The sequence below is a fragment of the Rhinolophus sinicus genome, linkage group LG13, assembly GCF_036562045.2.
Source record: "Rhinolophus sinicus isolate RSC01 linkage group LG13, ASM3656204v1, whole genome shotgun sequence".
NCBI lineage: Eukaryota > Metazoa > Chordata > Mammalia > Chiroptera > Rhinolophidae > Rhinolophus > Rhinolophus sinicus.
The window spans coordinates 42,002,830-42,024,045 of record NC_133762.1 but is presented as its reverse complement, the minus strand read 5'-3'; the positions used below and the strand labels follow the sequence as shown (position 1 = coordinate 42,024,045).

Sequence of the window (21,216 nt, the reverse complement as noted above, 5' to 3'; positions counted from 1 at the left end):
GCCTTGTCTTGTCCCTTAGATGCTTCCTTAGTCCCATCCCATTCTTAGTCCTGCACCTGAGGTTCTGGAGGAGTGTGGGGTATGCTGCAGCCCCCTCACTTTGGACATTGCTGAGCCTGTCCTCCATTCTTTGGGAGCCATTTTAGAAAGGGCACCAAAGAAATCAGAAGACATGTTACCCTTGCGCCTCTGTTAGTCTTTTCTGTCTGGAAGTTCAACCCCATGGGGCTCCCTGAGGGGTGATGGCTGGTGGTGGAGACTCAGATGGCATCCGAGGCCCCAGATGGACCTGAGCATAGAATGGTGTTGCCCTGTTTGAATGATCCCTTTGTCCCACCTCTCCTGCCTCCCTTGAACATTCTCAGAAGCCACTTATTCTCTCCCTTTGCTTCATGCAAGAGTTGCTGAGTGACCTCCTGTATCAGCCAGCTATTGCTGTGTAACAAAACTCCCCCAAAACGTAGTAGGTTAAAACAACCACCAGTTCTGTGACTTGGCAAATTAGGTTGAACACAGCTATGGTTCGACTGGTCTCAGCTCAGCTCACTTATATGTTTGTTGTCAACTGCTGGTCAGCTAGTCAGTTCTGCTTCTGGGGTTGGCTGGCTGCTGGCTGGGGTGATGGGGATGGATGGACTGTGTACCTCTCATTTTTCAGCAGGCTAGCCCAGGCTTGTTCACGTGACAGCTGGGGAGGGTTCTAAGAGAGCAGGACCAGGATTAGGATGAGGTAAGTGTACCCACTTACCTTGGGCACAAAAAAAGTTATCAAGTAATATTTTTAAAATATCAATTGCCAAAAATCCATGATGAACAAAATCTCAAAATTTTAAGTCAAGATAGGATCAGTAAGAATGCCATGCCAAGCCATGTGGGAACCAGAGGCAAAAGGAAAAATCAGTAATTGTGATCCTGAGGCAAGTGCCTCTCTCACTTCATCCTGCAAGACTGTAAATGGAAGTTTGCAAGGCTTCTTGAGATCCCATGACTGGCACGTTACTTCCATGACACTATTGGCCTAAGCAAGTCATGGGGCCAGTCACCAGTTCCCAGGGACTGAGGAAAAATTTCCACCTCTTAATGGGAGGAACACCAAAACCATAATTCAGAGCGTGTGGAGTTGAGAATTTTTACAATCACCCACTCCTTCCATTGGCAGCTGAGAAGAGGCATCTCCCCCTCCCGCCCCCCGCCCCCAGCTCAGGCTTCCTTTCACTCCAGCCCAAGGGGCTGAATGAGACTGTTTTCTAAAGCCCCCTCCTGTGTTCATTGTACCTATGGAATTTTGATTTATAGAGAGGACTAAGTGATGACACAGAGAGGTTAATGCCGTTGAAAGAAGTTTTATCACTTACAGTCCCCGAGAGAAGGGGGCATGGAGGGCCACATGGGGAAGCACCAGGTTTGTAAGGAAAGACTGAGGAACTACCACACATTGGAGACAACTAAGGCAACATGACAACTAAGTGCAATGTGGGATCCTGGATTGGATCTTGGAACAGAAAAGGGGACATTGGTGGAAAAACGGGGGAAATTCAAAATGGTCTGTAGTTCATTGTATTGTACCAATGTAATTTCCTAGTTTAACAATTGTATTATGATTACGTAAGATGTGAACATTAGGGGAAGCTGGATGAAGGGTATAAAGGGAAGACTAACATTTTTGTATCTCTTCTGCAAGTCTAAAATTAGTTAACAAAAAGTTAAAAATAAAACTATAAAAGAAGGTTGTTTCATAAAGTTAATAGTTTAGCATGGGAGAGACAAGGTCTCCTGGGGGTAGTTGTGTGGGTGGTACTTTGACCAGGGAGGGTGCAGTGGAGTCCATCTAGACACATTAAGGCTCCTGGATCTACCTAAAAGCGCAGCTTGGGGTGGGGACTCAGTGGGGGCGGGAGTCATGCAAAGGCTCCTCCTGGTGGGAGTGCCCTTTTCAGTGCAGGTGCCTGGGTTTCCACCTGCTCCAGCTCAGCTGCAACTGGGAAGAAGACACCTGTCCCACTGACGTTCTGCCTGGCGCTGTCCTCTCCTCTGTCTGCAGGCCGGCATGGCCCAGTGCTTGGGGCCCACAATGCTGCTGCTGCTGCTGCTATGGCTGCTTCTGAGTGAGTGGCTGCCTTTATCAGGACCCCAGAACCCGGGCCTCTCTGTCCCAGACCCTCAGGGACAGGGTAGGAGGGCAAGAGGACTTCTCTGGAATCCACATCGTGGCAGCCAGGCCTAAAAGGACGCTCCAGTGCCAGAGCCCTTTCTGGAATCCCTTTTTCCCTGGCTGGCAGAGGGTGGAGGAACCAGGAGGAAGCCAGAGTCCAAAAAGGGCAGCACCCGTTAGACTGCCAGAAGGGAGCACTAGAAGGGACTGGAGGGGGAGGACGCTGGTGGTAGGAAGCAGGAGGAGTTGCAGGGGGTTAGGAAGAAGGGAGAACCAGAACTCTATAGACCCGAGGTATCTAAGGAGGATGGAGGAGGAAGGGAAAGGAAGAAAGCTTAGCGTGCCAGAGAGAGGAGGAGGAGTGGCCACTGTCCTCAAGGCCATTTCTCATAAGTCTCCATTAGCCAGGTCCCCAGAAGCCTTGTTTCCCGCCTCAGGGGGACCCCATGAGAGCAGGTGGAATCCCGCGGACCTCTCTTTGGATGGGTGTGGCCGTTCTGGGGGACGGGCGGTGCCTGGGGAGGATGGGCTTCAGCCTTTGGGGGAGCCTTGTGTGCCCCATCCATCCCTGACGTGTCGCAGTAATCCCCAGAGCCCACGGCCGCCCCTCTCTGCGACGGAAGGCCGGCCAGTGCCAGTCGTTCACGTCTTTGAGCCACAGTCTGTCCCCCTCGGGTTTTGAGCGCCCGGCATCTTCGGAGGGCGGAGCCGGGGGTGAAGTGTGCTTGTGGAGCGCACCGCGAACTGCCGTCTGCCGGTACCTCCACCAGGGTGGTCGAGCTCAGCCGCACAGAACCGATGCGTGGACGCGGCCGAGGCATGCACGGCGGACAGGCGGTGCCAGCGGTTGCGCACAGAGTACGTGGCGCAGTGCCTGGGTCCGGCGCCGCCTGGGGGTTGCCCCCGCGTCCGCTGCCGCCGCGCCCTGCGCCGCTTCTTCGCACGCGGGCCGCCCGCGCTCACCCACGCGCTGCTCTTCTGCCCGTGCGGCAGCCCCGCGTGCGGGGAGCGCCGGCGCCAGACCTTCGTGCCCGCCTGTGCCTTCTCCGGGCCCGGCCCCGCGCCGCCCTCCTGCCTCGCGCCCTTAGACGCCTGCGAGCACAGCCGGGTCTGCAGGTGCGGGCGTGAGCTGGGCAAGGAGGGGGAGGGGCTGGCGGGGATGGGCGTGGCCCAATCGCCTACAGCCCTCCCACCGCACCGTGCAGGCCCCGCCTCCTGGCCTTCCAGGCCTTCTGCTCGCCTGCCCCCAGCTCCCCCGACCGCTGCCAGCCAGACCAGGCCCCTAACTGTCTGCGCGCCTACGCGGGCCTCATGGGTACGCACTGTCGGGATCCGGCGCGGCAGGGGCTCATCCAGGTTGCCTCCGCCTGGGTGGGCCGATTACTCAGTCCTGTGGGTCCCCGCAGGCACCGCCGTCACCCCTAACTACTTGGACAACGTGAGCACACGCGTGGCGCCCTGGTGCCACTGCAGAGTCAGCGGAAACCGGCAGGAGGAGTGCGAAGCTTTCCGGGGGCTCTTTACAAGGAACCGCTGTTTGGGTGAGGGGCCGGGGAGGGGCGGGGCGGCGCGGGAGTCGGGTCTGCAGTTACTGTCCCCTACCAAGCCGCTTGGCCAGCGAGAGCCCATGTTAGAGGTGAGGAAACTGACGCTTTTAGCGGCAGGGAGGTAGGCCCACTTCTCCCTCTGCTGTCCTGCTGCTCCTCTAGGAATCTGCGCCCCGCTGTCTCCAGAGACCAGGTGACAGACCAAAGTTGAATCCTAGGGATGTCTAGGCTGGTGCCCCTGTGGGCGGGGGTGGGATGTCAGTTAAAACCAGTTTCCAAGGACCTGGAATGGAACTAGGCGAGACTGCTGCTTCTGCCACTTCTGAGGAGGTTCCATCCTCAAGGCACTGCCAGCTCCCCCCACTGATGGTCTTGCCTTGAGGTCTGAATAGCTTGGTGGTTAGGGGGCCTGAGTCTGAAGCCCAATTCTGCCACTTACTATTTAGCTGAGAGTTGGTTAACACCTCTAAGCATGTTTATGTCCATGTGTATAAAAGAGGGAGGATAATTCTCACCCTCCCCTGTGAGGACAAAAGACTACAAAGTTCTTAAGGCACTCTTAGCATAGTTGCGCTTATTTTGTTATTCCTCACGCTGTGCCTTCCATTCCAGAAGCCAATCCTTGCAGACATTCTATCTTCACATCCTTGCATGGAGAGATCCCACTCAGGATGCCAGGGGCCTCTCAATTTGTCCCCGAGGAACTGTCCCCCTGTGCTAGGGTTTCCCAGACATGCCCACCCTAGACTCCTCCCTCCATAGATGGTGCCATACAGGCCTTTGACAGCGGGTGGCCCCCAGTGTTGCAGGACCAGCTAGACTCCCACCAGGACCTTGAGCACAGACTCCTGCAGGTAGGTGCGGGTAGGTGAGTAGGGGATGGTGAGCTGACAGCCCCTGCACTACCTTCTTCCATCTTTCCAAGCCAGGTGGGCCTAAATAGACATGAATGACCTGGGATGGGAGTAGAGGGAGAGAGCAGAGCTAGGCTTCTGCCTCAAGTCCACACTCTGCTCCCATCTCCCAAGGTGTCCTCTGCAGACGGGCCGCTGGAAGGATGCTCCATGTTCTCCATGCTCCTTGTCCTGGCTCTCCAGCCTCTGCTCTGACTAGGACAGCAAACCTTGGACAACATAGCCAACTGTCCCACTCTGCTTGAGGCCACCTCTGTGGCCTACTGCTCCACTGAAAAGGGATTGGCTTACCTCCCAAGCTGGCTCCAGTGCTCTTGCCCAGCTGCCCTTTGCTGCTCTGGACACCCTGTGTATCTGTCCCTTGGGGTGAGGCATGTAGGCTGGCGTCCTGACTGCAAAGCCCATGTTTTCCCTTTCAGTAGGTTTCTTGGTTGTAGGTCTCTTTCTCCACAGACATTGGAACAGTTAGGGTCTCCTACAGGGTAGGCATGGGACGGGGTCACCTGTGTACCTGAGGCCTCAGTGGGGCCCCAGATCACCTAGAAAAGGTCAGAGACCATCCAACCTTCAGAATTCTAGGAGATTTTTACCAGCCTCCCAAGCATATCATGCTGTAAAGAGTATATCTGAACAGACTTGTAGGCAAAACCCCTTCTAACACTGCAGACTTTCATGGCACCCTCCCAGTTAGGTACCACCCATGATGATAATCACCTGCACCCCATGATGAAAGTTGGCAGAGTGCTTCCCATCCAAGATATGCTTGGTGGGCACCGCCTGGAGTGAGAATCCAGTCCTCTGCATTGCACTGGCCATATGGCCATTTTCCCCGTGGTTTAACCCAGCACTAGGAATGGCATCCACAGCTCAATAAATCCATGTGCACTGAGACTGGCCTTGCTTTCACTGATTTTTGTCCTAGGAGCCCATGGTTAAGCAACAGGGTGTGCCTCTGCTGGCCTGTGTGACCTCAGATGGCCTCAGAACCTCTCTGGGCTCTGTCTCCTCATCTACAGATGCTGAACTGAATCAACTCTCAGGTCCTAGTGGCAGGGACTTTGGTTGCTTTTGTCTATTCTTTCTTTCTCTGCTAGTACTCAGATAAAGAAACTATGTTTCCCAGCCTCCCTTGCAGCTAGGGGTGGTCATGTGACACAGTTCGGGCCAGTGAGAGGAATTCACAGATGAGCCCTCCAGGAGAGCTCTTTAAATAGGAACAGGATTTCTTTCTGGCCCCTTCAGCTGCTGGCCTCAACGCTCCCCTCTTCTTGCCCAGACTTCAGTGTCAATGCCTGGGGAACATGGGCACCATCTTCAAAATCGAGCCACTGAGCCAGCCCCAGTGCACTTCCCTCTGGACTCTTCTTTATGTGAGAAAAATGATACCTCTAATTTGTTTAAGGCACTTTCTCCTCAGTTGTCTGTTATTTGCATCCAAACATAGGCCCTGATGGATACACTTCCACCTCTCGGGTGCCTGGGTGCCCTGGGATCACCCGCTGTACTCAGGGGAGCCCCACCTCAGTGCTTACAGAGCCCAGCCCTGACATACTTGAAAGAAGGGATGATGGTGGTTGTTTTTTTTTTTATTTCCGCATATTCTACCTGCTTCTGTCCACATGGAGAGTCAATTTCTTTCCAGGAGCCAAGAGAAACTTATCATAAAAGTTTTTACCAACATTCCATGTGTGTGGCCATTGTGGACCCAATGAATGCCAAGGGCATTGTGTTAAATTGCAATTCTGCGAAGGAGTTTGGGAAGGAGAGGGCAGATCAATGGGGCCGAGGTCCTAAGCCATCCATCCTCTTCCTTCTTCCTCAAAAGCTTGGAGATTCCTGATGAGTGAAGGGTTCCTGTGTCTCCAGACTGCTCCTTCTCAAACCTGGTTGAGGTTTGTTAGAAGCCATGAGACTAGTGGAAGTGGAGGCTGTTGGTGGCTTGCTCGGAGACCTCTCTGGGCCAGTGCAACCCATCCCCAAGCTGCTGAATGTTGGCTGCCCCCTTCTCTAGAAGAAATGCCTGTAAGGTTACTGTGTTTCCTGACACGGACTGCTGCCAGTGACTGAGACAGGGGTACAGCGCCCTAGCCTGCGTGCCTCAGGGGGGACAATTCTGTGTGCCAGTCTCCCTCCAGAGGTGCATGCCTGATCCCAGCTGAGACCACAGCCTAGCTCAGCTCCTTCCCCTGCTTTCTTCTGCCTCCCTCACTTAGAGGTTCCCCTGAGGCTACTTCCTCCAATAAATCATGGCCTGAGGAATCCCTGTCTTGGGCTGGGCTTCTGGAGAGCCTGACAGGACCTAAGACACAGGTTAGGTACAGACCACACCAAAGCACAGGCTTGGTCCTGTTCTAACCAGAAAAAGCCGCCAGCTCTGAGACTGTGTACTTAGCAACTCATACCAAACCCACTGTGTGCAGCAGCTGTCAACCAGCCTCCCAGCTTCAGGCAGTACTCTCTCCTGATTGGAACCGAACACAAATCAAACTATCCTGGGAATGCGAACTGAGCAATGCAAGCTTCAGGCACAGCTGTCTCCAGGGGTTCAAATGATGTCACCCCTGCTGGTATGTGTGTGGCTTCCCTCTGCGGCTAGGCTCTCACCACCGGGTCAATACCGTGTTTCCCTGAAAATAAGACCTACCCCGAAAATAAGCCCCAGTTAAGATGGTCAGCCAGACGGACACATTTAGTACATTATGATGATGTTCCAGAAAAAGATGACATGACTGTATTTGAATCAATGTAGATTGTTGTACATGAAAAAATAAGACATCCCCTGAAAATATGCCCTAATGCATCTTTTGAGCAAAAATTAATATAAGACCCCGTCTTATTTTCGGGGAAACACGGTAAGAATGCCACCAGCAGCCCTTGATCCGTGATCTCTTCTTCAAGCATTCTTAGCAGAGAAAGGCACCTCTCTTTCCCAGCATTCATGGACTGCCCCAGGCAGGACTCTAATGGGCCCAGCATGGGTTATAAGCCTCTTCAGGTGGCTTGGGGAGCGACATCAGCACACCAAGATCACATGGAATGCGGAGGCAGTTTTCCAGTGGAAAAAAGGAGGGGTGTTGGGCAGTGAAGCTAAGAGTCCAACCTGTTCTCACTTCATGAAGAAGGAATGTTCTTAACCACCTACACCTCCATGGGAATGGACACCTGTAAGTGGTCTGGGGAGAGATGGTATGTGTGTGTGTGTGTAGGGGGGTTGGGGGCAGGATGGGGAAGTGAAAGCATCCCCTTGCCCTGCTCACCAGGGTGGCATGGTGGGCCAAACACAGAATTATATATCTGCTAAGTAATTTGCCTTATGTGAGTGTGTGTAAACTCTTGTTACTCCATTTTTTTACTCAGATAATTAGAGTAAAAAACAGGCATATACCTTTCAAAAGATAGGGAAAATAAAAGTGAGCAGAACCTAGTAGAAAATGGCACAGTTGTTCCATGGCAACCAGCTGTCTTCCTTCAGTATTTCTCTCTGAGCAGGCAAACTCAGGGGTTTAACCAAGTGGGACCTATTTAACATCAGACAATGTGCAACAGGAAGGGGCTTCCTTATTGGGTGCAGGGGAAAAATGGGTCTCCATTGCCTGGCTCTCTGTTTTCCCCCAGAGTGAACATTTCATGTGGGAGGCCTCAGGCCACACAGGGCATGGACTCAGCCAGCTCTGCAGAGAGAAGCCAAGTAGAGGGACAGGCGTTGAGCCCTGCAGAGGCCACTGTCTTGCCACTCCTGGGCCAGTCGACTTTCTGAGGTTTTGTTGCTATAGTAGGCTGAATGGTGGTCCCAAAGATATGTCCACATCATAAGCTGTGGAACCTGTGAATGTTACCTTGTATGTAGGCAAAAGAGTGAATATTAATTACCCTACATGGCAAAATATGTGGGGGGGGCAAAAAAATGTATACAAGAGGACACTTTGTTTGCTCAGCGTTGCTCAAGCAGTAGTTCACCGTAATCAGACGTGTCTGGATGCTGATGGTAACCACTTTGAGCACCTCTTGTAATGGCAGAAGTTAAACGTGGCTTGTATTCATCTTTTATTGATATATATTGAGTATTACAATTTTAATAGTTTTTTTCCTTTTTTAAAATATGTATACATTTTTTTGGCACCCTCTGTATGTGACTAAGTTAAGGATCTTGAGAAGAGGCACTTATTCTGGATTATCCCAGCGCGCACTAAATGCAGTCACGTGCACCCTGATATATGAGAGGCAGAGGGAGGTATGATACAAGGAGAGATGCATGTGGTATAATGCAGCCACAATCCAAGGAATGCCGGCAGCCACCAGAAGCTAGAAGAGGTTGGGAACGGATTCTTCCCCAGAACCTCTGGAGGGAGTGCAGCCCTGCAACACTCTGATTCTGGACTTCTGGCCTCCGGAACTGTGAGAATAGGTTTCTGTTCTTTAAAGCCACTGAGGTTGGGTAATTTGTTACAGCAGCCCCAGGAAACTCATGGAGTTGTCTAAGGTTGTCAGAGTTTGGTTTCTGTCATTTCTACCTAAAAATATCCTGGTTCGTACACAGTGTAAAGTCTGGCCCAACACCTCAAGGCTGAGCCCAGCTGTGGCCCCCACGAGCAGGAAGGGGTGCTGCCTTGCTCGTCCACATCTCAGTGTCGGCCTCCATGTCCTGCCAGGTGGCCTACTTGCTGTCCCTCTCTCACGTGCACTGTGGGACACTGTGGTCCTGGCCCTGGCCTCCTGCCTGAGACTGGATCTCTGTTAGCTGTTGTCAACATTGAGCTTCCAGCTGGCAGGTGGCTGGGGATGGGGGTTGAGGCAGAAAGGCAGGTGTTGGAAGCGTCTGTGGATTTATGGGTGGAAACTTCACGGCTCATGAATGCCCACTCTGGCTTGAAGCCTGCTGTCTAGGGAACAAGACTGATGTGGAAACGGCTCACTGCCCACCATCCTCCCCCCACCCTTCCCAACTGAGTCAGGCGAGGCCAAATTCACTGAATTGGCTCATTTTTACAGGAAGTGTGGACATTGGTGGTGAAATATCCAGGGAAGCAGGAGGGCAGGGGCTATGTAGGGCTTTGGGAGACATCCCCCAGCTGGACAACAGCTTGCCAGTGAGTCCGGCAAGTGTGTGAAAAGAGGCAGAGACACGGCCCCGCCTCGCTGGGCTGCAGGGCTAGGAAGGCCTGGGTTGAAGGATGTATCAGGAAGCTGCCCTGCCAGGCACACGTCACCCCACACCCAAAGGAGCCTCCAGTCCAAGGCGAGAGATACAGAGAGGGAAATTAAGATGAGTACACAGGCAGGAGAACAAAATAACCTCACAAACAGCCCTCAAGGGGCTGGGACTGAGCAAATAAGGAGAAAAGGTCTACAGGCGTGTGAATAGGCCTGGTCACCAGGCCCCATCCCCAGCCTCCTGAGCAACACATTTCATACAATCAATGGGATCGTCTGGTCTGGTTCCTTGAGTTGGAGACACAGGATGGAAGAGAATTCTTGCCAGGCATGTTATACAGCTAGTAACACAGGGCTGTAGGGTGTGCCTGTTCAGATGTAACCCACACAGGTGTACGAGGCTGGGAACTCAGTTACCAGGAATGACACTGACATTGGTGACAGATTTTTCCAAAATGATGATCAATTCTTGGTAAAGTTATCAAGAAAACAAAATTCGGTCTTCCCTTGATTTACACAATAGTTGCATTTTTGGAAGCCTATATATTAAAGCAGCTCTCAAATACTGTGTTTATAATAAGGTTGGGTTTTACACTAAAATAATTGGGAACAGATTTTCTCAGCTACAGAAATATCCAGTAAGACGATTGAAAATCAAGTGGGATATGGGTCAGTTCCTTGTGGGCGGGATGACCACCTTCAGGCCCAGCCACTAAAACACTGCAGCTCCTCCCTCCTTCAATGCAATAATCAAAATCGGCTCCACCTGTTTCCAAAGTGTCCCCTAGGCGGCAGTCCAGTGCCAGTTGGGAACTAGTGCCCTCCAGGATCTGTCGCCCCAGCTCCTACCCCTGCTGTAGCCCTCTTTGCTTTTGCCCACCGGGCATGCTGCACCTCTGGGCCACTACACTAGCTCCCTAGCTCTCTGCTCAGCTGTCACCATATCAGAATGGCTCTCCCCAGCCCCACTATGTAAAGTGGGAATCCCCCTAGCACTTTGTACCCCCAACCCTATTTTTACCTTTCGTCACAGAACGTATCACCTGATATTGTACTCAATGATCTCTCTCCCCTACTGCATTGTAAACTCCACGAGGACAGAGATTTTTATGTTTTGTTCACTGTGAAATCCCTGATCCCCACACAATGCCTGGCTGGGCAGGACACCCTCAGGACCTGTCTGTACAGGAAGGATGAGCGTGGCAGGCACACAGCAATCACTGGCCTACAGCGGTTTTGAAATCCTGCTGGGTTGGGGGAAGTTCCCAACTAGGCCCAAATCTGCTCTCTGGGCCATATCTGAGGTTGCGTTGGGCTGTGCCCTCAGACACAGTTTTCTGCCTGTGGGTGGTTCTAACTAAGCTTCCTCAATAGTCACAGGGTTGGTTGGTTGTTCTCATTTTTGAAGGTCAGGCTAATGGTTTCTTTGGCAACAAAATTTTCTCAAAAACTTACGCTTTTTCTTTCTTTTATTTTCCAGGCAGGTCCAGGGTCTGTGACAACATTCCTGGTTTTTTCCTGGACACAGTTCTCAAGCTGGCTTTCTTTCTTTGCTGCCTGATCCACATGCCTCTCCTTCAAGATGATGGCCTTGAAGTTATGAGGCTCCAGAGGGAAGATCACGCCCTCCATCTGATTCTCACCATAAAGTAGTCACTCAGTATCGCTGGGTCTTTGTTGTTCACAGGCGTCTTTTTCCTGGAGACTAGAAGCAAGATGAGTTGTCTTTTCCAACATCGCGAGAACCCAGATATCAGGATTATCTGCCCCTTTCCCTTCTGCTTAGAAACTGGCTGATTCTTTCTGGAACTCACCTCTTTCTTGTGATGCCTTGCCAAAAGCAGCCAGTAACAATCAATGCGTCACATTCTGGGTTTTCCAACTTTTTCCCCTTGAGCTAAAAACTCAGTAGACATGTCATTTGTTTTCTATCAAACACAACAGCCTTACCAGATGTTCTGCCACTGCCTGACAGGTCCCCAGCTGTTCTGCCTGCTCCATCTGTCTGCCTGCCACTGAGTAAGCCCATGCCACGTTTCAGGTTTTGGTTATATTTGCCTTCCACTTCAGCCATGGCTGAGATTTGGGGCTGTGTCCCTTGTTCTCCAGGATCATTGTCACTACCATGGGCGTGTGAGAGGCTTCCCAGACTCCTGGGTCATCCTTAGCACCTGCTTTGGGATGAGGTGAGGAGTTCTAGGGGAGGAGGCTGGGCCTGGGGCTGGGGTAAGAGTTCCCTCACACCCCCCTCTGCACCTTTCTGCACTTTAGGGGCCTAATCACGCTGAATAGCAATGCCAGTTATTATGTGCATCCCTGGCCAGCTGAGGACGCTGAGAATGTCTCAACTCACAAGATCTTCCGGACAGAGCAGCTGCTCAGCTGGAAAGGATCGTGTGGCCACAGCGACTCTGGAGACAAAGGAGATATGGCCAGCTTTTCTCATGCCACCCAGATCAGGGTCAGGGGCACACACAGGGTGGGAGTGGGAATGCAGTATTTTTAGCCCTCCAAATCAGAAGAGACAACAATGCACAGCATGGGTTCAGGGGCTCCTGTCCTTATATTTTTATTTGGAAGCTGGACAAAGGTTCTAGCAGAAATTTAAAGTTAGCTTTGAGCTTTCCGGGGATTGGGGTTAGTGGCCAGGGCTCAAGCCTAGCGGCCTGCCACTCAGGGTCACTGTTGCCTCTCCCTAGGAGAGGCGGGAGGTCCGCAGGAGCTGGAGGTACCTGGAGCTGTACATAGTGGCTGACCATACCCTGGTGAGAGGAGACCCAGGGGGCTGGTGGCCAGGATGCGGCCAGCTCAGCCTCTCACACTGTCATATTGTGCCTTTCCAGTTCTTGACCCAGCACCAGAACTTGAACCACACCAAACAGCGTCTGCTGGAAATCACCAACTATGTGGACCAGGTTGTGGGTTGTGGGAAGAAAGCCCTAATGGGGGTGACCCAGACAAGAGGTGGGCAGGTCCTAAAGGGATGTGACAGGCTTGGAGATGAGGAGCAGGAAGGAGGGGAAAACAGAGGGGCACTCCCACAGAGGAGGGGGGGCCCAGTGGTGTACATGGTCCCCCTCTTCAGGCCTGTCCCGTCCTCACCACAGATTCTCAGGACTCTGGACATACAGGTAGCGCTGGCCGGCCTGGAAGTGTGGACCAAGCAGGACCAGAGCCCTGTCACACCGGACGCCAACGCCACTCTCTGGGCCTTCCTGCAGTGGCACCGAATGCTGTGGGCGCGGCAGTCGCACGACTCCGCGCAGCTGCTCACGTGGGTGCCCCCGATCCCCAAGCGGGTCCCCGCCGGGTGGTGGCAACTCCTGGCCCCACCCGGTCACGCTGCGCTCCACCCTCAGGGGCCGCACCTTTCGCGGCAACACTGTGGGCCTAGCGCCCATCGAGGGTATGTGCCGTGCAGAGAGCTCTGGAGGCGTGAGCATGGTGAGCTCCCCCTGCGATGGAACGGAAAGAGACGCGTGGGGAGTGGTTCCCACAGCCTGCAATGACCGTCTCTGCGTCCTCCCAGGACCACTCGGAGCTCCCCATTGGCGCTGCAGCGACCATGGCGCACGAGATAGGCCACAGCCTCGGCCTCAGCCACGACCCCGATGGCTGCTGCGTGGAAGCAGCGGACGAGCAGGGTGGCTGCGTCATGGCAGCAGCCACTGGGTACTGGTGCCCCGGTAGGGGTAGGGGCTGCTGAGCAGGCTTTGCTAGACCTGGGTCCCTTCCTCGGCGGCATTCCTTTGGGCGAATGGTTATCCCTCAGTTTCCTCTTCTGTAAAATAGGGAGATGATCATAGTACCTGCCCAGACAATTGTTTTTTAGGCTTAAATAGAGGAAACGCAGGGAAAGTGGATTCTCAAGAATATGAAGATTATTTTCGGAACAGCCTAGAGGTTATTCCATCCTCGGGAATAGAGGCGCTAGTTTCGGAATCAGATTTGAATCCTGGGCTGTCCCCTCCTAATGTCACACCCTTCCCATCTCAGGCTCCCTGTGTGAGTTTTCGCGGGTTACTTACCCACTCTGGGCTCTGCCTCTAAAGGATTCGAGTCACCCATCGCTCAGGCAGTGTCCGCTCATTCCGCAGCTTTGTGGCTAAGCAAAGGGGGTCCGGGTGAGCGGGTATCAGAGATTAGTTGAGGGGGGTGGTCGCCTCACGTCCGACGCCCTTCCGGGTCCGTAGGCACCCGTTTCCGCGAGTGTTCAGTGCCTGCAGCCGCCGCCAGCTGCGCGCCTTCTACCGTAAGGGGGGAGGCGCGTGCCTATCCAACGCGCCGGACTCCGGGCTCCTGGTGCCCCGGACACGCTGCGGGAACGGCTTCGTGGAGGAGGGCGAGGAGTGCGACTGCGGCGCCAGCCAGGTCAGGTCCGCGCGCGCGGCTCCGGTAGACCAAGGCTGGCCCCGCCCACACCCTCCTCCAAGTTCCCGGCGCTGCTCACTCACCTGGTCCCTCCTCGCCTTTCCGGCTCCAGGAGTGCTTGGACCCCTGCTGCTTCGCGCATAACTGCTCGTTGCGTGCGGGGGCCCAGTGTTCCCACGGGGACTGCTGCGCGCGCTGCCTGGTGAGGGCCAGAGAGGCTCGGAGGTGAGGGTGGAGGGGCGCTTGGGAGCTGGCCTGTTGGTCTTGGCTGGTTGGCGCCTTCCAGTCCCCTGCGGGTGCTGGCTCTACTGTGTGCTTGGTCCACCTGGCTCTCCTGCTGGGCTCTCCCGCTGGGCTCTCCCGCCGCTGAGCCTCGCTCTCAGCTTGGATCTCTCACTGTCTTTTGTCTCTGTGCCTCGGACGCCCTCCCGCCACCCGGGTCACATGCATAGTTGAAGCCTGCGGGCGCGCCGTGCCGCCGGGCTGCAGGCGACTGTGACCTCCCTGAGTTCTGCACGGGCGCCTCTCCCTACTGCCCTCCAGACATTTACCTGTTGGATGGCTCGCCCTGCGCCAGCGGCCGCGGCTACTGCCGGGACGGCGCGTGTCCCACGCTCGAGCAGCAGTGCCAGCAGCTCTGGGGGCCTGGTGAGAAGACTCTCATGCCTTTGCACCCCATTCCCATCCTTGGGTCTGAGCAATTTTCTATTCTAGGGAAGCTGGGAGCGGGGAACTGATGGGACCGGGGAGGAGCGTGATTCCCATCTGGGCTGCCTCCAGACCCACCCATGCTTCCCCAGGCTCCCGCCCAGCCCCAGAAGCCTGTTTCCAGGTACTGAACTCTGTAGGAGACGCCCGTGGGAACTGCGGCCAGGACGACAAGGGCGGCTTTGTATCTTGTGCTCAAAGGTGGGGATGGGAGCAGAGAGAGCAGAAGCTGGGGAGTGGATTGGGGAAGGGGTATGCTTCACCCTGTTTGACCACCCTCCACTTGGTCCCTAGGGATGTGCAGTGTGGGAAGCTGCAGTGCCAGGGCGGGGAGCAGAACCCACTGGCACCACACACGATGCCGGTGGATTCTAACTTCCGTCTAGGCAGTAAGGAGGTGACCTGCAGGGGAGCTTTCCTGCTACCCAGTGCCCAGCTCTACCTGCCTAACTTGGGTCTGGTAGAGCCAGGCACCCAGTGTGGACCTAGAATGGTGAGCCCTGCCCACTGGACCCCTCCCTGCCACTTGAGTCCCCAAGTGTCACTCCCCCTCACTGCCCAGTGAACACCTCTGCCCATAGGTGTGCCAGGACAGGCACTGCCAGAACACTACCTTCTGGGAGCTGGAACATTGCCTGACTGCCTGCCATGGCCATGGGGTGAGTGGCCCGAAAAGTGGGGAAGGTGACCTTGAGGTCCCTGATCTCATGGGACCCTCCTTCTCTCTTTTCCTCTGCAGGTTTGCAATAGTAACCACAACTGCCACTGCGATCTGGGATGGGCGCCGCCCTCCTGTGACAAGCCAGGATTAGGTGGTAGCACGGACAGCGGCCCTGTGCAGTCTGAAAGTGCGCCAATGGGGGCCAAGTAGGGAGGGGCACGTGGTGCGCCCGCTCAGGACTCAGCCCCGCCATGTCTTCCTCAGACCAGGATGCCTTCCTGCTGGCAGTGATCTTTAGCTTCCTGCTGCCCCTGCTCCCTGGGGCTGGCCTGGCTTGGTGCTACTATGGGCAGCCAGGATCCCGGCTCCAGCAGTGCCTCTGCGGCTCAAGGAGGGACCCCATGTGCAGTGGGTAGGCTCTGAGGGCTCAGGTCCCTGTTACCTGAACCCATTCCTGTGACTCCTGCTTCTCAGAGCTCTGTTGGGCCTGGGGCAGCTGGGCAGGGTCCTTCGGCCTTGCCCCCAGGTGCAGAGAGGCAGCAGAGGCAGTGGAAAGAAGCCTTGAGCTGGAGGCACCAGTGGCCTCCAGTCTAGCCAATGGTGTGGGTCCCTGCAGGTTCCTCTACCCCTTCCCATTACTGTGGTTTAGCTCCTTTTGTCCATTCCCCTGTTTCTCCCACCAGGGGGCTGCTTCACCCTCGACTTTACCCAGTTTTCCACTAATGCAGTTTCTGCTCCACTCTGTCCTTAGAGACCTCTCCAGCCTCTCGCATGAGCTTTCAGCCAACTGACACTTCCTTTGCCTAAATCTCTGCCGTTACCCGCTTTGAGTTCCCAAATGCTGGGCCCAGCACATCATTTTACTTCATACCACCAATGGGCTATGGTGCTGGCTGTCCTTGTGCAAGGGTTCGCCCCTAACCCAGTTCTCCATGACCTGGGAGGAGGGTCCCATAATACCAAGCACAATTCACTTAGGGCTGCCTCTTCACTGGGCGCTGGGCAAGGCAGCGCTTTGTGGCCACATCTGACACAGCCTGGCCTCGGGAGTGCTCCAGGCAAGCTGAGGGAGGGGGGAGAGTTTGGGCTGGAGATGGGGACAGAGGGCACCCCAACAGGGGTAGGGCATCAACCAGGTCCCAGGTGCCAGCCGAGAAGGCCTTGACACAATGAACAGTGATTTCAGTTCGGTGGGCAGAGGTGCAAGGTGGTCAGAGCTTGGTGTATCAACATGAGGGGGACTTCAAGGGGTGGTGGTGACTGCATGTCATTGCCAGGGGGGAGTATTGAGGGCATCAGGGACATGGAAGGAAGTGGAGGCCCTGGGAGATGGGGCATGAGCAGCGAAGCATGGCTTAGAGTCATTGAGGGCAGCAGGGCCACCCAATGGCAAGGAGCGCAGGCAGAGCTGCCATTGAGGAAGAAGTCCACCCTTCTTGGGGACCTGAGTGATGCCAACATCTGGAGGGTGCCAGAATACTGGGGTGGTGCCAGAATGTGGGAGAAATGCCAGGGCTAGAGAAAGTGCCTGCAGACCTGGGAGGGCCTGGAGCCTGGACCCCAAGGGCTCCTTTATGAGGGAACAGGAAGGGAGCTAGAGAGGTGGCGTGGAGCAGAAGGGTAGAGACTCAGTCAACACAGAAGGCAGCATAGAGCAAAACTTGGGCTGGGCACGTGCTGCCGGCTGTAGGGAAGCAGCTGGGGGTGCCCTGCTCAGTATCACTGTTCCAACCTCCTGGCCTCTTACCCGCTGTTCAGGCCCAAAGATGGTCCACGCAGGGACCACCCCCTGGGCAGTGTTCACCCCATGGAGTTGGGCCTGATGACCATTGGAGAGCCCCGACCCCTGGGTGAGTGAGGCTCAGGGTGAAATAGGGAGGGAAGTAAAGGGATGGACCTTTGGGCCCCCTCCTCACCACTTAGCATCCAGCCACCTTGAGTCCCCAGAGCCCTACCTGCCCCAGGGACTCCTGCCAACTGTGTTCACAGCACTAGTTCTCCACTCACTGTTCCCAGACCTTGAGATCTCTGCTACCGCCCAACAGCCACCTTGAAAAGCCTGTGCCCGTCGCCTGCCTGCACCCCAAGGTAGGTGGGGCCCCTGATGTGCGAGCCTCCACCTCCCATTGCTCATCCACCCACCTCTGTTGCCTCTCAGCTCATTGTCCCCTACTCTGGGGTTTCTGAGTTTGGGTTATTATGGAAATGAAGTGTGACCACATGGAGAAGCTATTGTCCTGGAGGCCAGATGCTGGAAGCCTCCAGAGTGGGGGAAGGAAAAATTATGGCTCTTCCTGAGTCATTTGTCCTCATCTGTCCCTCCCCCCTCACATGACTTGCAGCCTGAGCTCCCAGACCTCAGGGGATGATCCTTCCCCCACTTTATTATCAACAGGTCAAGTCCAGAAGCCAAGACCCTGTCTCTGATGAGAAGGGGATCCTGAGATGAGGACACTTGAAGACAAGTGGCTGCTGACAGCCACTCCAGGCACTTGGAGCCCCGGGGGCAGAGCCAGCGAGTAAGCTGACCTCCTGCACCTTCAGGCAGCTTGAAAATTTCTTCCCAGAGTTACCTCCGCCCTACTCACTCTAGGACCCCTAGAGCATCAGAATTTGCCCAATAGTGTCCCAGTTCCTTAAGGCTGGGGCTCCTGGTAGGGTACACGGGCCAGGCCAAAAATCTATCTGTTATGTAAGACTCTGTTATGTAAAACTTCCCCTGACTGAAAGAGGCTGGTGGGGTGGCCAGTTGGCTCAGTTGGTCAGAGCGCAGTGCTCCTAACACCAAGGTTGCTGGTTCGATTCTCACATAGGCCAGTGAGCTGCGCCCTCCACAACTAGACTGAAGACAACGAGCTGCCGCTGAGCTTCCGGAGGGGCGGTGGATGGCTCAGTCGGTTAGAGCGTGAGCTCTGAACAACAGAGTTGCCGGTTCGATTCCCACATAGGCCAGTGAGCTGCGCCCTCCACAACTAGACTGAAGACAACGAGCTGCCGCTGAGCTTCCGGAGGGGCGGTGGATGGCTCAGTTGGTTAGAGCACAAGCTCTCAACAACAGGGTGGCCGGATCAATTCCTGCTTGGGATGGTGGGCTGTGCCCCCTGCAACTAAGATTGAAAACGGCAACTGGACTTGGAGCTGAGCTGCACCCTCCACAACTAGATTGAAGGGCAACAACTTGGAGCTGATGGGCCCTGGAGAAGCACACTGTTCCCCAGTATTCCCCAATAAAAATTAAAAAAGCAAACTAACAAAAAAGAGGCTGACAGCTCTATCATTATCAGACTTTATTAAAGGAACTTACATAGGATGCATATCTTGGGCAGTGGCAAGACCAAGTGGCTATCCTCCATGCCATGTGGCAGGTGCTAAAGGGTTCCATAGGATGGATAGGGGTGCCAGGGTGTGACATGCTCAGGTAAGGGGATAACGCCTTACACGGGTAAGACAAGGGCGTATTCCAGGAACCAGTATGCCTGGGGCACAGAGGAGGGGTCAATCAGACAGTCTTTGAGGGGATTTATGGGAAGCAATCTCTGTTCTGGTCCAGAGGATTTGGCAGCAGTCAGGCAGTGGTCACGTCATGTCACAGTCTCTCCTCTACACCAGTAATTCAAGGAGCAAAGGTCACATAGTCACTGACCTCCTGTCATCAGGGCAGGCTGGGTCACACTGGGCACTGGGAGAGGACTCTGTCCAGGAGCTTGGGGGTGTGTGCTGCATGCGCTTCACCTAGACTTAGCTCTGCAGAGGGCAGTGGCTGCTGGGCCAGAGCCTGGACTCAGGGAACCTACATTTCAGACTGAGGTCACTTCCCTGGAGCCTGGCCCCTGCAAAATAACAAAATCCTTGGGCTCTTCCTTCCTATTCCTGCCTTGTCTTGTCCCTTAGATGCTTCCTTAGTCCCATCCCATTCTTAGTCCTGCACCTGAGGTTCTGGAGGAGTGTGGGGTATGCTGCAGCCCCCTCACTTTGGACATTGCTGAGCCTGTCCTCCATTCTTTGGGAGCCATTTTAGAAAGGGCACCAAAGAAATCAGAAGACATGTTACCCTTGCGCCTCTGTTAGTCTTTTCTGTCTGGAAGTTCAACCCCATGGGGCTCCCTGAGGGGTGATGGCTGGTGGTGGAGATGATTAGGTCAGGAGGGCAAAGCTCTCATGAATGGGATTGGTGCCCTTAGAAAAGAGACCCCCGAGAGCTCCCTCACCCCTTTCACCTACCATGTAAGGGTTATAAAAAGAAGGCACCATCTATGAACCTGAAAGTGGGCTCTCACAAGACACTGAATCTTCCAGTACCTTGACTTGGACTTCCCAGCCTCCAGAACTATGAGAAATAAGTTTCTGTTGTTTATAAGCCACTCCGTCTCCAGTATTTTGTTATAGTAGCCCGAACAGACTAAGACGATCACTAAAGGAGTAGGTTTAAAAGATGTGAGAAGAGGCCCAAAGACTGAGCCCAATGTACACCATTGTTAGAAGATGTTCGGGAGACGAAGAGGATGAACAAAGAACACTAAACAGGAACAGCCAGAAGGTGAGTGTGTGGTGTCCTGAAAGGAAAATCAATAAAGTGTTCTCAGGAGTAACCAACTATGTTACATGCTGGTGACATAGGCATATAGTTTTGTTCATTAGTTTAGGTTTGTCCATTCTTTTTAATCTAACAAATTACCACTATTATTTTATCAGGACAATGTTTGCTTAGATTTGTACATGTTTGCCCTTTTACCACGTTTCCCCCAAAATAAGACTGGGTCTTATATTAATTTTTGCTGCAAAAGATGCATTAGGGCTTATGTTCAGGGGATGTCATCCTGAAAAATCATGCTAGGGTTTATTTTACGGTTAGGTCTTATTTCTGGGGAAACACGGTATCTACTCACTATTCCTTCTTATTCCATCCTCCTGGGGTAATTTCCTCCTTTCTAGCACATCCTTTAGACATTTCTTTTATACAGGTTTGTGGGTGGCAAACTGTCAGCTTTTCTTCTAATCAGAACATATCTTTACTTTATTCTTGTTCTTGGAACATAGTAACTGGGCACACTATCCTAGGTTGGCAGTTCTTTTTCAGTATTTTGAAGACATTCTTTCACTCTCTTCTGGCTTCTGGTGTTATTAATGAGAAGTCAGCTGTCACTTTGTCATTCCTTTTTAGGTGATCTTTTCTTTATTTCCCATTTATTTTTTAATGTGGTAAAATACATACAACAAAGAATATACCATTTTAACTATTTTTAGGTGTACAGCTCAGTGGTATTAAGTACATTCACACTGTTGTGCAACCATCACCACCAACCATCTCCAGAACTCTTTTCACCTTGTAAAACTGAAACTCTACCCATTAAACAGTAACTCCTCACTCCCTCTTCCCACCCCAGCCCCTGACAACCACCATTCTACTTTTTGTCTCTATGAATTTGACCACTTGAGGTACCTCACATAAGTGAAATCATACAGTATTTGTCTTTTTGTGACTGGATTATTACACTTAGCATAATGTCCTCAAGGTTCATCTATGTTGTAGCCTGTGTAAGAATTTTGGTTTTTAAGGCTGAATAATATTCCATTGTATGTATATACCACATTTTGTTTATCCATTCATCCATCAGTGGACAGTTGGGTTATTTCTATCTTTTAGCTACTATGACTAATGCTTCTATGAACATGGATGTGCAAAGATATCTTTGAGACCCTGCTTTCAGTTTT

The 21,216-nt window shown here is 53.5% G+C and overlaps 2 protein-coding genes across 5 annotated transcripts; both read left to right on the top strand.

Annotated features, from left to right (window-relative positions):
- The first annotated feature begins 1,978 nt into the window (after positions 1 to 1,978).
- GFRA4 (GDNF family receptor alpha 4) lies at positions 1,979 to 11,827 on the top strand. 4 transcript variants are annotated; one of them, XM_074317638.1, is made up of 6 exons: positions 1,979 to 2,105; positions 2,923 to 3,268; positions 3,358 to 3,467; positions 3,559 to 3,693; positions 4,462 to 4,553; positions 4,728 to 5,502. In XM_074317638.1, the coding sequence occupies exons 1-6, from the start codon at positions 2,048 to 2,050 to the stop codon at positions 4,806 to 4,808; spliced, it is 822 nt and encodes a 273-aa protein (XP_074173739.1). In that variant the 5' UTR covers positions 1,979 to 2,047; the 3' UTR covers positions 4,809 to 5,502. The 4 variants fall into 4 exon arrangements, with proteins under 4 accessions (XP_074173739.1, XP_074173737.1, XP_074173736.1 ...); XM_074317636.1 differs by lacking the exon at positions 4,728 to 5,502 and adding an exon at positions 11,245 to 11,827 and having other exon boundaries at positions 2,923 to 3,693; XM_074317635.1 differs by having other exon boundaries at positions 2,923 to 3,693.
- LOC141568068 (disintegrin and metalloproteinase domain-containing protein 33-like) lies at positions 11,591 to 17,571 on the top strand. Its single transcript, XM_074317346.1, has 18 exons — positions 11,591 to 11,611; positions 11,835 to 11,950; positions 12,036 to 12,225; positions 12,464 to 12,529; positions 12,608 to 12,679; positions 12,872 to 13,038; positions 13,124 to 13,208; positions 13,294 to 13,436; positions 13,958 to 14,135; positions 14,248 to 14,337; positions 14,588 to 14,783; positions 14,936 to 15,044; positions 15,138 to 15,336; positions 15,425 to 15,502; positions 15,583 to 15,691; positions 15,769 to 15,916; positions 17,263 to 17,354; positions 17,494 to 17,571. The coding sequence occupies exons 1-18, from the start codon at positions 11,591 to 11,593 to the stop codon at positions 17,556 to 17,558; spliced, it is 2,124 nt and encodes a 707-aa protein (XP_074173447.1). The 3' UTR covers positions 17,559 to 17,571.
- The last annotated feature ends 3,645 nt before the right edge of the window (positions 17,572 to 21,216 follow it).

Coding starts and splice junctions, on each gene's coding strand:
- LOC141568068 (XM_074317346.1), top strand. CDS start 11,591: ATGCCTTGCCAAAAGCAGCCA. Junction 11,951..12,035: donor AGCACCTGCTTTGGGATGAG/GTGAGGAGTTCT, acceptor TCTGCACTTTAG/GGGCCTAATCACGCTGAATA. Junction 17,355..17,493: donor TGGAGAGCCCCGACCCCTGG/GTGAGTGAGGCT, acceptor CTGTGTTCACAG/CACTAGTTCTCCACTCACTG.
- GFRA4 (XM_074317637.1), top strand. CDS start 2,048: ATGGCCCAGTGCTTGGGGCCCACAATGCTGCTGCTGCTGCTGCTATGG. Junction 2,106..2,922: donor GCTGCTATGGCTGCTTCTGA/GTGAGTGGCTGC, acceptor TACCTCCACCAG/GGTGGTCGAGCTCAGCCGCA. Junction 3,694..11,244: donor TACAAGGAACCGCTGTTTGG/GTGAGGGGCCGG, acceptor TTTATTTTCCAG/GCAGGTCCAGGGTCTGTGAC.